General features: G+C 36.4%; 1 protein-coding gene across 1 annotated transcript in view; it reads left to right on the top strand.

Moving 5' to 3' along the window:
• Positions 1 to 8,113, top strand: part of TET1 (tet methylcytosine dioxygenase 1) — a 121,847-nt gene extending 113,734 nt beyond the window's left edge. Inside the window, exons 10-12 of the mRNA XM_052640242.1 lie at positions 580 to 717; positions 3,861 to 4,209; positions 7,101 to 8,113. Coding sequence (XP_052496202.1) covers positions 580 to 717; positions 3,861 to 4,209; positions 7,101 to 8,113 — 1,500 coding nt within the window. The remainder of the gene's footprint in view (positions 1 to 579; positions 718 to 3,860; positions 4,210 to 7,100) is intronic.
• Positions 8,114 to 13,016: the final 4,903 nt, after the last annotated feature.

The raw sequence follows: 13,016 nt of genomic DNA, 5'->3' as shown, positions 1-13,016 counted from the left end.
TCCATTTTATTTTTCATTTTATTTATTTATTTGCTTCTTTATTTAGCTATGCCGGGTCCTGATTGCAGCACATGGGATCTTTGGTCTTAGTTGCAGCATGTAGGATATAATTCCCTGACCAGGGATCAAACCTGGCTTCCCTGCACTGGGAGCCTGGAGTCTTAGCCACTGGACCACCAGGGTGCTTCTCCAACCTTTCATTTTAAATGGTTACAAATTGACTTTCTATACTGGTTTTATAGACCTTGAACACTGGATGCATGATCAAAGCACTATATTAGTCTTTTGTCCTGATGAAATATTTCAGGCTACTCTTCCTATTTATCCACCACCAAGTATTAGTGTCTTCCTATTGCCTTCAGTGATTGTCATTTTAATTCATGTACCCTCAAATTCTTTTTTTCTTTTCCTCAAATTCTTTACTCTTAATATTACTTAACTACACAATCACTATGATAATCCAAATCTCTGAAATAATAAGTGTAACTAAGTTATAAACTTGTCATAAAGTGATTTTTATCTTTATTGAAGGTGATTCTTTTTGTCTCTTAAAACTGTGGGTAATTCATTACTCTTCAGGTGGCGCTTGAACATATTGCCCGAGAATGTCGGCTTGGGAAGAAAGAAGGTCGTCCTTTCTCTGGGGTCACTGCTTGCCTAGACTTCTGTGCCCATCCCCACAGGGACATTCACAACATGAATAATGGGAGCACAGTGGTATGTACCTGGGTAGCTTTCAATTCTAAAGGCTCCATCAACATATTCTCAAGCTGAGGTCCTGATATCAACAGTGCTCCCCAAAAGTTACAGAACCAGCCTGAAATATTTTTTTGGTTTTTTTTTTGTTTTTTTTTTTTAATATTTTTATTTATTTATTTGGCTCTGCCAGTCTTTGCTGGGGCATGTGGGATCTAGTCCCCTGACCAGGGATCAAACCCAGGTCCCCTACACTGGGAGTGTGGTGTCTTACCCACTGGACCACCAGGGAAGTCCCTGAAATATTTTTTTGAATGTCTCAAATTATATATGGTGGGAGGTTTGTTGGGATGGAGGAATACATGGTTATTCAAAGCTACCATTCTCTGCTATCAAACTGGTAGGTAGGAAGTTAAGCGAGTTAATGTTTCTTTTTTTTTGCCATCTGTACTTCATGGGTTTTTGTTTGTTTTTCGCCCCACATCGCGGGCTGCAGGATCTTAGTTCACTGACCAGGGATAGGACCCCATCTCCCTTGTACTGGAAATGTGGAGTCTTAACCACTGGACCGCCAAGGAATTCCCCTGTATTTCAGGGGTTTTGTGAGGGAACTGTGTGCCAAAATTTTAATGTTGGTTCTTAATACTAGTTTGTAGGAATATTTAGAAGAAGTATTTGCACATATATGTGCTTGTTATGTGTATAGCCATGGAAAACAATGACATGCTTAGAGCATGAAATCAATCAAAATATATTTAAAGTAAGGAGAAGACCTCAGGAAAGATCATGCAGTAGTCCTTTTATATGGGAAATGAGTTTGCTTCAAGTGCATATCTTTTTACTCAGTAAAACAGAGAGTGATTGCCTCTATTTCTGAACTATACCAGTTTGGCCTCTTTGAAGACAGAGCTATGATTGTTCCACTTTGATTGATTGAAAGTGTACCATCTGATCCATCAAAATGCAGTCTTCCTTCCTTTCGTCTATGCAGTCTATCAGCAACAGATTAAGGAGCAAAAATAACTTTTTTTCTGTCTATCATGTGTTTTCATGATGTTGACTCTGGTCTCTGAGACTAATGCTATTTTCAAATGTTGAAATTTTACAAATCCATCCCGATGAATCTTAGCTGAAGAATAATTCAACATCTTGCTTGGCCAGTACATTTTCCATGAGTTTCTTCATTTGAGATAATTATTAGTGATCGGATTGGATTAGGTTGAGAATCAAACTAAGTTTTCGTTCCCCTTCTTTCTTATGTATTATTCAGTGCTTGTTCTTTGTACTCCTCTTTTTGCTCATGCAATGAGGCGCATACCTAGAACTTGGCATGATGCTAGATTTCCCCATCTCTGAAAATGTGAACTGATTTTCTGCCAACTCTTCTTCCTCCTTGTTTCCCTGGTCTTTGTAATTATGCTCCTGTCTTTGTCCCCTTCTTAGTCTCCCTGTGACCAAATAAATTGAAGTAAACATTTATAAATGAAATATTCTAATTCTAATGATTATTATTTTTAAATTATTAACAAATTACACTGAAAAGAGTTCAGTGTTTCAGGCCTTGATGGTAAATGTGGCTGTAGATGTTTAGAAAGGCATGTGACTTTAAAAACCTTTAACATACTTTATCATCTGTATCCATCAAGTTCTATCAACTTGGAGAAATCAAATCTTGCCGTTTCCAGTCTTAGAACACTTTGCTGTCTTAGAAAGAGATCTTAGTTTTGGAAGAAATGTTTTAATGAAAAATAATGAGATCATTGGATATATTTTTGATGGGTCTTTAATGACATTTGAAAACTAATTACCATTAAAATATTAATTTATGATAAATATAATTTTATGTGTCAGAGTCAGGAATTTCCCACATTTCCCTGTACTTTCATTTCTCTACAATGAATAGAAATAACGTAGAAAAAATTATATTTTCAATTAGAGGATAACTGCTTTACATTACTGTGCTGGTTTCTGCCATACAGCAATACAAATCAGCCATAAGTAAGCATAGGTTCTTTTCATGTTGAACCTCCCCCCCACCTCAAAAATAACTCATAAAGTAGAGAGAAGGCTGAGATTGGCTATATTCAAGACATCATTTTTATTTTTTAAATTTATTGAGTTTTGGCTGTGCTGGTCTTTGTGGCTTTGCTAGTTATGGCTTTCTCTAGTTATGGCGATTGGCTGTTTTTGATTGCAGAGTGTGGCCTTCCCATCGCAGTGGCTTTTCCTGTTGTGGAGCATAGGCTGTAAGCACGTGGGCTTAGCGTCTGCTTGGTGTCTGGAATCTTCCTGATTCCAGGGATCGAAGATGGTGTCCTCTACATTGGCAGGTGGCTTCTTATCCGCTGCACCACTGGGGAAGTCCAAGACCATATTTTCTTAAAAAGTCCTATATTACATCCAAGAAAAAGACAGACTTACTGTTATTATACTCCTAACTAAAATCAAAATGGAGCAGAGCAATTATTTATCCAGATAAAATATTTCAGCTAATTTTTAAAAGTATTGGGGTATATAAGTCCTGCTAGAAAATGAAATCTCCTGGGCTTCTTTTGCTTCATTAATATCTGTCAATTTTTTAATGAAGAAGAGAAAAAAAAAACTCACCTTGACAAACAGGGCAGGGTAAAATATGTGTAGATAAATTTCGCTTACAAGCAGAAGTGAAAAAAATTATAGAGGAAATCACAGCAAATTAGAAAATTCCTCATGATTTAGGCACCTCTAACCAAGGAATGTGACATTATTCAAATAGTAAGAAATAGTGTGATTTGTAGCCTGAAGTAATATCTTTTATTTGTTGCTATTTAATATGATGATAGTGAACAATTCAGTAACTATTAACTGTGGAACAAGAAGAAATATAACAAGCCTTAATATTCAAAATATAAAATGCATAAACATGGATAATATGTACTTAGAAAATCAACTCAAAATTATACTGGTCTGCTTAAAAACAACTGATAAGTTACTCACTGAATATCATTGAGTAACGATATATAAAATATTTTTCCAAAATGAATTAACCTATCACAGTAACCAATTGAAAATAGTTCCCTTTCACAATGGCAACAATAAATAGGTAGGAATAACTAAGAAGGTAGGAATAACTGTGATGAATGTGCAGGATCTCTGGTTCCCATTTCATGTTTTCTTCCTATCAGGTCTGCACTTTAACACGAGAAGATAACCGCTCATTTGGTGTTATTCCTCAAGATGAGCAGCTGCATGTGCTTCCTCTTTATAAACTTTCAGACACAGATGAGTTTGGATCAAGGGAAGGAATGGAAGCCAAGATCAAATCTGGGGCCATCATGGTCCTTGCACCCCGCCAGAAAAAAAGAATGCGATTTACTCAACCCGTTCCTCGTTCTGGGAAGAAGAGAGCAGCAATGATGACAGAGGTTCTGGCACATAAGATAAGGGCTGTGGAAAAGAAATTTATTCCTCGAATCAAGCGGAAGAATAATTCAATGACAAACAATAGTAAGGCTTCATCAATGCCCCTTTTAGGTAAGATTTATGGACTCTGATAATTTTCTGTCTGCAACTTTCATTGGCAGTTGCATTTGCACTTGGCCTTTGCAACTCCATCTTTGCTACTCTTTTGAGAATGAGGCATTATGAAAAGAAAGCTTTAGATCAGATACCCGTCAATCCAATTAGCTAATTATTTTTATATAGCTCATTTAGAATTCAAAGAAGACACAGTATATTCCATATCCTTGCCAGAATTATAAGTCAACCAGAAAGTGACCTATCAGTATTTCTTGGTATTTTTTTTTCCCTCTATTTATACTTAAAAAAGTATAAAACCAAAGCATGTTCTTGTGAACCAATCTACTGACTCAACACAGATAAAATGTCATCACTTCCTTGAAGTCTTACTTAGTCAGCTTCAGCATCGCTTTAAGTTGTTCATTCAATAAATATTACTGAGCACTACTTCGGACTGTTCTAGGTACTGTAGCAGTGAATAAGAGGGGAGATAGTGCTCTGAAAGAATTCCATTTGAACAGGGTTGTCATAAAAGGATTGACTGAGGAATTTGTGTAAAGTCCTAAAGAATATGAGAATCAGCAATGTTTTTATTTGGAGAAATAGCATTCCAGGTAGCAGAAGATGCAAATGCAAAGTTCAGGAGGAGGAATTTACCTTGAATACTTGATATAAGCAAAAAAGTCAGTATGATTGGAGCACAGAGGGCTTCCCAGGCACCGCAGTGGTAAGAAATCCATCTGCCAATGCAGGAGACTCAACAGATGTGGTTCAGTCCCTGGGGCAGGAAGATCCCCTGGAATAGGAAATGGCAACCTGCTCCAGTATTCTTTCTTGGAAAATTCCGTGGGCAGAGGAGCCTGGCAGGATACAGTCTATGAGGTTGCAAAGAGTCAGACACGACTGAGCACACGATGGTTGGAGCAGGGTTTGAAATGGGTAGAATAGCAGGATATGAGATCAGAGAGGTAAGAGGGACATCTGAGCAGTTCACCTTGTAGATTGCTGTAAAACTTTGGCCTGTATTGTGAGGGAGAGGAAGGTTTCTGGATATTTCATCATAGAGAGGGGCTATGATCCGATTCAAAAATAACATTCCAGTTACTGGATTGTAGCTATAGTCAGACGGGGCAGAGAAGTATTAAGGTGTTGATAAACAAGCTATCCTAACAACTTAAGAAAGAGACAGTGAAGCTTGGATCAGAGTGGCTAATGAGGAGGGCATAAGAAATGTCTGATTCTAGATGTTTTGAGGTATAGTCAATGGGATTTCTAATAGATTTAAAACTGGAGTGTGGACCAAAAAAGTGTAAAGGTTTACCCTGATGAAATCTGAATCTCACTTTTGGACATGGTAAAAGTTCAAGATACCTGTCAGACATTCAAGTTGAGGTGTTAGGAAAGCAGTTGAATAAGAGTGTAATTCAGAGAAGATGATTCTTTTGTCATGACCCTGATTGTCTTTGATAACTTCCTTAATTTTCTGTGCTGACAAGATGTTCCAGGCTCCTCTTATATAATCCTGCCCCATATCTAAAATCAGCCATTCCTCTAGGGAGCCTAAAAAAGTAATACTATGAATTTAAACTGATACTCAAAGTCGGAGCAAGAAGGTATTCTTTAACTTCTTTGATTTTTGTATTTTTAAGAAAAGTTGTTTGTTTTTTTAAGATGAGAGAACTGATAGTGCAGACTTTATATACACTGGGAAAGATTCAGCGGAGTTAGGGAAGAGGCTTTAAGATTCACATATCTGGTTCCATGCTGCTTGTTTATAACAATCATAACATTTTCATCTTTCTGTCATTTTCCAATTGCATCTTTACATGTTATTCTTTTAAAATATATACTCTATTAATAGCCAAATGCACAATACTTGCCCTATAACTTCTTGTTCTTTTGTAATATTACCCATGAGAGCTTTTTCTTCTTTTTTTAAACAACACCACTTTACTTTTGCTATTTTTTGATTCTTAAGATCTATTGCTTTTGCCTTTCAAACACTTTTTTTTTCCTTTTGTGACCCCATGAACTATAGCTTACCAGGCTCCTCTGTCCATGGGATTTCCCAGGCCAGAATACTGGAGTGGGTTTCCATTTCTTTCTCCAAGGGATCTTCCTGACCCATGGATAGGAACAGGCAGGTTCTTTACCACTGAGCCACCAGGGAAGCCCCACCTTTCAAGCATTTTGCTAGAACTTCTGAAAGGGAGAATGTCCTCAAGAAAAATGTTTCCATTTGATATGAGATTTGCATGGATATGTCAGAGTGGATGGCCCACATTTTGGCCAATATCATAATAATAATAAATTGCTACCTACTTTGTGAGAAAGAAATGCAGCTTAAGTACACTTGTTTTGAGGTTACAGATAGCTTATTTATGTTACTTCCTTTTGCCTAATAATAAACTTTGCCAGTTATGATGCTTTTGCTATCCAGAAATCTTTATCAATTGTTATTTACTTAAACTTTTTCAAAAATTTGATCATGCATTATCTAAAATGTATCTAAACAGTTCTTCGGGTAGTGAAATGCTGCTGTCCCCATATTATCATCTGCACTGCATTCTGATGTATGGTTTTAATATTTACTTCATAGCCAATTAGGGTCATTTCTAGTATCATACCATTTTAGACAATGGACATCCTGCTAAATTTGTGAACTTTTTAAATGATTATTTCCAAAGTAATCAATTCTAAGTAAAAATGTATTGAATGTAAAAGCATACCCAAACCAACTATAATTTTTAATGTGTGCATAAGTCAGACTTAAAATAGAACAAAACTGGCCATCATTGCCATCATCTGGTTTTATTCTAGTCATCTTTGTACTTATCTTTAAAAGACAACAACTACCAAATTAGTTTATGTTTGTCTTTACATTTGGTGTCCTTTTCTCTGTTTAGGAAATAAAACAGAGACTGTGCAACCTGAAATAAAAAGTGAAACTGAACCCCATCTTATCTTCAAAGGTTCGGACAACACTAAAAGCTACTCACCAGCCCCGTTCATTCCTCACCCAGTGAAAGAGGAAAACTTAGCTCCAGCCTTCTCCTGGTCCTCTAAGACTGCTTTGGTCACAACAGCTCCTTTTAAGAATGATGCTTCACTTTCGTATGGGTTTTCAGAAAGAGGTAGCAATCCCCACTGCATAATGCCTTCTGCAAGACACAGTGGTGCTAATGTAGCTGCTGGGGAATGCGCTGAAATTGCACAGCCTGGTGAAATGGTTCCTCTTCCCACCTTGTCTACTCCTATGACAAATTCCCTGGGTTATTCTGAGCCTCCCATTGGCCCATCGGAGCAGCTAACTTCCAATCAGCCAAACCAGCAGCCTCCATTCATCACTTCTCCTCATGAGCTTGCTTCCTCTCTGGTGGAAGAAGATGAGCAGCCTTCTGAAGCAGATGAGCCTCCATCAGACGACCCCCTGTCAGACGACCCCTTGTCACCTGCTGAGGAGAAACTGCCCCACATTGTTGAGTATTGGTCAGACAGTGAGCACATCTTCCTGGATGCCAATGTCGGTGGCGTGGCTATAGCGCCTTCCCACGGCTCGGTTCTGATTGAATGCGCCCGGCGAGAGCTTCACGCCACGACTCCTGTTGATCACCCCAACCGAAATCACCCTACGCGCCTCTCTCTTGTCTTCTACCAGCACAAAAACCTGAATAAGCCCCAACACGGTTTCGAACTAAACAAGATTAAGTTTGAGGCGAAAGAAGCTAAGAATAAGAAAACTAAAGCCTCCGAGCAGAAAGACCAGGCAGCTAACGAGGGTATTGAACTGTCCACAGAAGTTAATGAATTTAGCCAGATTCCTTCTCACAAAGCGTTAACATTAACCCATGACAATGTTGTCACTGTGTCCCCTTATGCTCTCACACATGTTGCGGGGCCCTATAATCATTGGGTCTGAAGGCTTTTCTCCCCTTCTGAATGCCTTTGCGAGTGCGGTGTATTTTTTCAAGGTGCTCTTAAAAGAAAGTCATGTTGTCGTTTACTATAGCTTCATCTCACCCATTTGAAGGCTGAGGTTAAAAAAAAAATTGGGGGTGGGTATTTCTTAACTGTGACTATATTTTGACAATTGGTAGAAGGTGCACATTTTAAGCAAAAATTAAAGTTTTATAGTTTTAAATACATAAAGAAATGTTTTGGTTAGGTGTTAACCTTGATAGAATCACTCAGTTTGGTGCTTTAAATTGTTTACTATGAAACGAGTCATTTTTAGAGGATTTTAACAGGTTCATGTGCTATGATGTAAAATTAAGACACACAGTGTTAACTCTACACAGCTCCTGGTGCTTAACCACATCGACACAAAAATAAGCTGATTTATTATTTCATGGTGCCATTGTTCCAACATCTTCCAATCATTGCTAGGAAATCGGCATATTCCTTTGAAATAAACCAATGAAGTGTTTTCTCTTAAAATATTTCTCCTGTATAAAATAATTCGTTATTGTTAGTAATGGTTGGAGGCTGTTCATAAATTGTAAATATATATTTTAAAAGCACTTTCTATTTTTAAAAGTAACTTGAAATAGTATAGTATAAGAATCCTATTGTCTATTGTTTGTGCATACTTGCATACAAGAGAAATCATTTATTCTTGCTGTGTAGAGTTCCATCTTGTTAACTGCAATGTGTATCCTAATCATGTATATGGTTTGTGTTTTTTAAATGTGTCCTTTCTCATTCAAAGGTTAGCTACTTATATAAAATAGTTAGATCATGCAAAAATTGTTAATTCTCTGTAAAATTGGAATTAAGAAGCATATTACCAATATTGATTAACTTTTCTTTGGAACTAAATAAGAGTGGTCTCTTCTGATTGAGCAACACTGGCCCTGATTTACTTTTACCCCAGCTTTTGTAATATAATCCATAAAAGATGTTTTCAAAAGGAGATGAGACATAAGATGATTCTGAAGAGTCAAATGCTTCTAAAGTTTCATGGTGATAAAATTAAAAAATTAAGTGGCAAGAACCTTATCTACCCCTTATTCATTCTGAAAGTCATTCTGGTTCAGAAGACAAATAAAATTCCTGTAGAAATTTTTTTGATAGTAAATTTCCTATCATCATCATCATCACACACCACCCCCCTCACACACACACACACACGAACGAACACACACACACTCTAAATAAAACAGTAGCGCTGGTATCCTAGACACAGTTTGTCCGTTAACAGCTAATCCAAAGTAGTTTATCTAAGTATATTGTTTTGGGGAAATGTTAACTCTTCTTTTTCTAGGTAACAGGAAAATAGGCATTCCAGTTATTTTAACTCTCCCATTATTTTCCCCATTGCTTTATTGACTCAATTTATAGCAAAGCAGAAGTGATTTCCCAATGAAAATGTTCAGAACAAGAAGAAATTTCAATGAAATACTTGATTCTGTTAAAATGCAGAGGTGCTATAACATTCAAAGTGTCAGATTCCTTGGGAGTATGGAAAACCTTCTGGTGCTTCTCCCTTGGAAATGCCATAGGAAGCTCACAACCGCTAACACTCACATTTCTGGTGCAAAAGCAAACAGTTCCAACAAGCTATCTAAAGGAAAACTCATTGTAACTTATATTAAAATAATATATGGTGCAAAGTATCAGTTTCAAGCTTTTGACTAATTTTGACTAAAGGAATATGAAGGGATTGTAAATAACAAAATGTCCATTGATAGACCATCATCTTGTCAAGTAGATTTCTGCTTCTTGAATATGTAAAATAGAGTAAATCATTGACTTGTTTTAGTATTTTGTGTGCCTTAGATTTCTGTTTTAAAACATGTATATTTTTGTGAGCCTAAGGTTTCTTATACATATAAGTATATAAATAAGTGATTGTTTATTGTTTCCGCTGCTTCAATAAGATATTACTATTATTAGACTATCAGGAATACACCCTTGTGATATTTTGTTTTAGACTTTAGGCCTTAGCTCCCACCAGAAATTATTTCCTCACCAGATTTAATGGATAAAGTTGTAAGAACCTTTTTCCATCCATCCATCCATTCTCTATTCAGTTATCATTGAATGTCTATCAAATTTAAGTATTAGCTTTTGTTTTTCTTTAAGTTACCACCCTGACATAGTAAACTTGAAGAATTAAAATCCCAAAAGGTACTGTTTTTTTCAAAAACAGCAAATTTCCTTCAAAGCAATCCATTGTAATACATCTGCAGCTATTCAAATCAGTTTGTCAACTAAGTTTGAATAAATTCCTTAACAATCTAAACTTGAAACACCATTGTTGACTTAGGGGAACATTCAGATCTGTGAAGTTAGTTGCAATTTACCAAAACGAATACATGAAAATACCCTATCTCAACTAATATATTTCCATTCTCTTATTGTAAGTAGCACCATGAATGGCTTGCCTCAACTGATAACCCCTTGGTGGGAACCACATATGATTCCTACCTTGTTGAACTCATTTCTCAAGTTTCACAGTGTACCATCCCATTGTGTGCCCTGTGATTTTTTTTTTTTCCAAAGCTCATGCTTTTTATATGTCCTGCAGCATTGTGATTGTATGCTGGCTATACTGTTTTTAGAATGCTCTTTATCATGAAGCAAGGAAATAAATTTATTTGAAATGACATTTTTCACTCAGAAAACTGGTCATCTAACATTATTTCTACACTTCTGTTATGTTTTACTGTAAAACCTTTTATTTTACCTCTTTTATAGCCTTATGTTTAATCTTCTGCCTTTGTTCATGGTATGATAATTGAATTCGTTTATACTTGGCCCTTAAGTTAGGCCAACCTGTTCATCATAGTTACAAAGTTACCAATTATAATGAGAGAATAACTCCTACTTGATGTAGAATCCTACAAAATGTCATGCTGCCCTTCAGTGTTTCTTTAATGGCTCTCAGGCCATTGATGGAAACAGTCTTCTCTTGTGCCTGTCAGCCTCATCTTAGTCTTTCCAATTCATCCACAAAGTACCAAATACATCATATCATAAACCTGATTGAAACATTCTTATTGAAAATTGAGGCTAGCTGAAAATGTATAGCTATAGGTAAAGTTTTGCAAGATGTTTGCATCTTAAATTCCCTTCCACATCCTTACTGTGCAATCTGCATGTGGATGAAATAATTCCATTTGTTAAATATAGAATTTCAACTAGATGAGATTCATAAGCAATTTACTTAAGACATAACCCCAATACATAGTTAATTGAATGCATACCGCTGTGTAAATGAGGTACCAAATTCATATGAAGTAACCTACTTTCTAATGTTACTACTTCAGTGGATTCCTACTGATTATCATTTATTTCACGACAGCATGTATGAAAATAACCCCAATCTATTTAAGTTTAGTATTCTTAAAACAAATTATATCTTTTATCTTGGACGAACTTATGACATTGCATGACAACTTCCACCAATAATGGGCACAGCATTTCCTTTGAATGTGCCCAGTAAATCAGTAGCTGTATGTGACCTTTAATATATAGCTACCTTCTATTTCACAACTTCCTGATGCATGGAAATCCTTTTTGTCTAGATTTAGTACAACTGGGAATTTTGATCTTCTGTAGAAATTTATGATGAGAATTGTGAAATAGGGTAACATAGTGGCCTCTCACAGCCCTGGAAGATACCTTAGAAGTCATACAGTCCAGTCACTGGGGCCCAGACAGATGTCAGGGTTAGTATTCAATTACGTTTGGAAATTTAAACAGTCAAATGAAGGCCACTTTTTGGTTAGGAGGACTGTAGGAAAACTTGATCTGCTCACCCACAGGGGACTTTATCACTGTAAAGTAATCTTATTTTTGGTACAAGTCAAAATAAAATGGCTTTGGGGTTCTGTTTCTGAGCAATTCGGGGTAAGAAGTGAAATTGAATCAAGATTTCCCTGCCTGTACAGTTTTGTGGGCCTTTTGTGGGAAATCTAGCTGACTTTTACCTATGAAGCTGTCCTATTAATTCATCTCACAAAATGTGGCAATTGTCCTATTTGCTATTTCAATAAATGCAAATCAAGTACTGATAGAGTACAGGTTTTTATTTCCCCTGGAACAAGTGTTTGGCATATAAAAGGAGTTATAAAAGACTGAATGGTTGGAATAATTGGAGAAAGTATATTTCCATTGTATATATTCCCTAGCCATAGTTGTACAGTCTATTCACATTCTTGCATAGTTGGCCTCACAACAGAGTCCTAGACTAGTTACTTTGATGGGACTGTCTATGTGTGTTAGAATAATGTTTTGTGCACAGCTCCTAAATGTACTGAACTTGTGTAACTTCGATGTCAGTGATATGGCACACTTAACCAAAATAGAATTCAGTGCCCTGATTTCTGAAGAAGTCTGGATTTATTTAAACCAAATTAGGCTCCATGTTGAGCTTTCTTCTAATGGTTTACAAAATGATGCCAGGAGCTGTTGCTCAGAACTATCTGAGAGACTACCTCCTGGGCTTGAATTCCCTTAGAAATTTCGCTGAATAAGACATAATTCTCAACTTGGCAAGAGGGAAAAAAAAAAAAAAAGATGCTGTCCATGGCTCTGAAATACAGTTTGGAAAGAATCAGTATGTTCTTTATCAGAAGTGGAATTTGTATATTTTCTTGGAATATATTGAGAATCATTGGAATCTTTGCTTTTCTCTAGTGTATAAAATAAGAGTGAGTTCTTATGTTAATTTTGGAGATGGTGGAGCTGTTTTTAATGCAGTACATCACTCTTCTTGTCCACAATGAACTTGACAAACTAATTCTCTGCATTCTAGTATCTGGACAACTTCCCTTCAATGCCTGTTTCTTCTCAGTATCGAATTAAATACCATTGTT

This window comes from Budorcas taxicolor, chromosome 5 (genome assembly GCF_023091745.1).
Source record: "Budorcas taxicolor isolate Tak-1 chromosome 5, Takin1.1, whole genome shotgun sequence".
Taxonomy (NCBI): Eukaryota; Metazoa; Chordata; class Mammalia; order Artiodactyla; family Bovidae; genus Budorcas; species Budorcas taxicolor.
The sequence above is the reverse complement of the archived record's forward strand: the minus strand, read 5'-3'. Positions and strand labels throughout refer to the sequence as shown.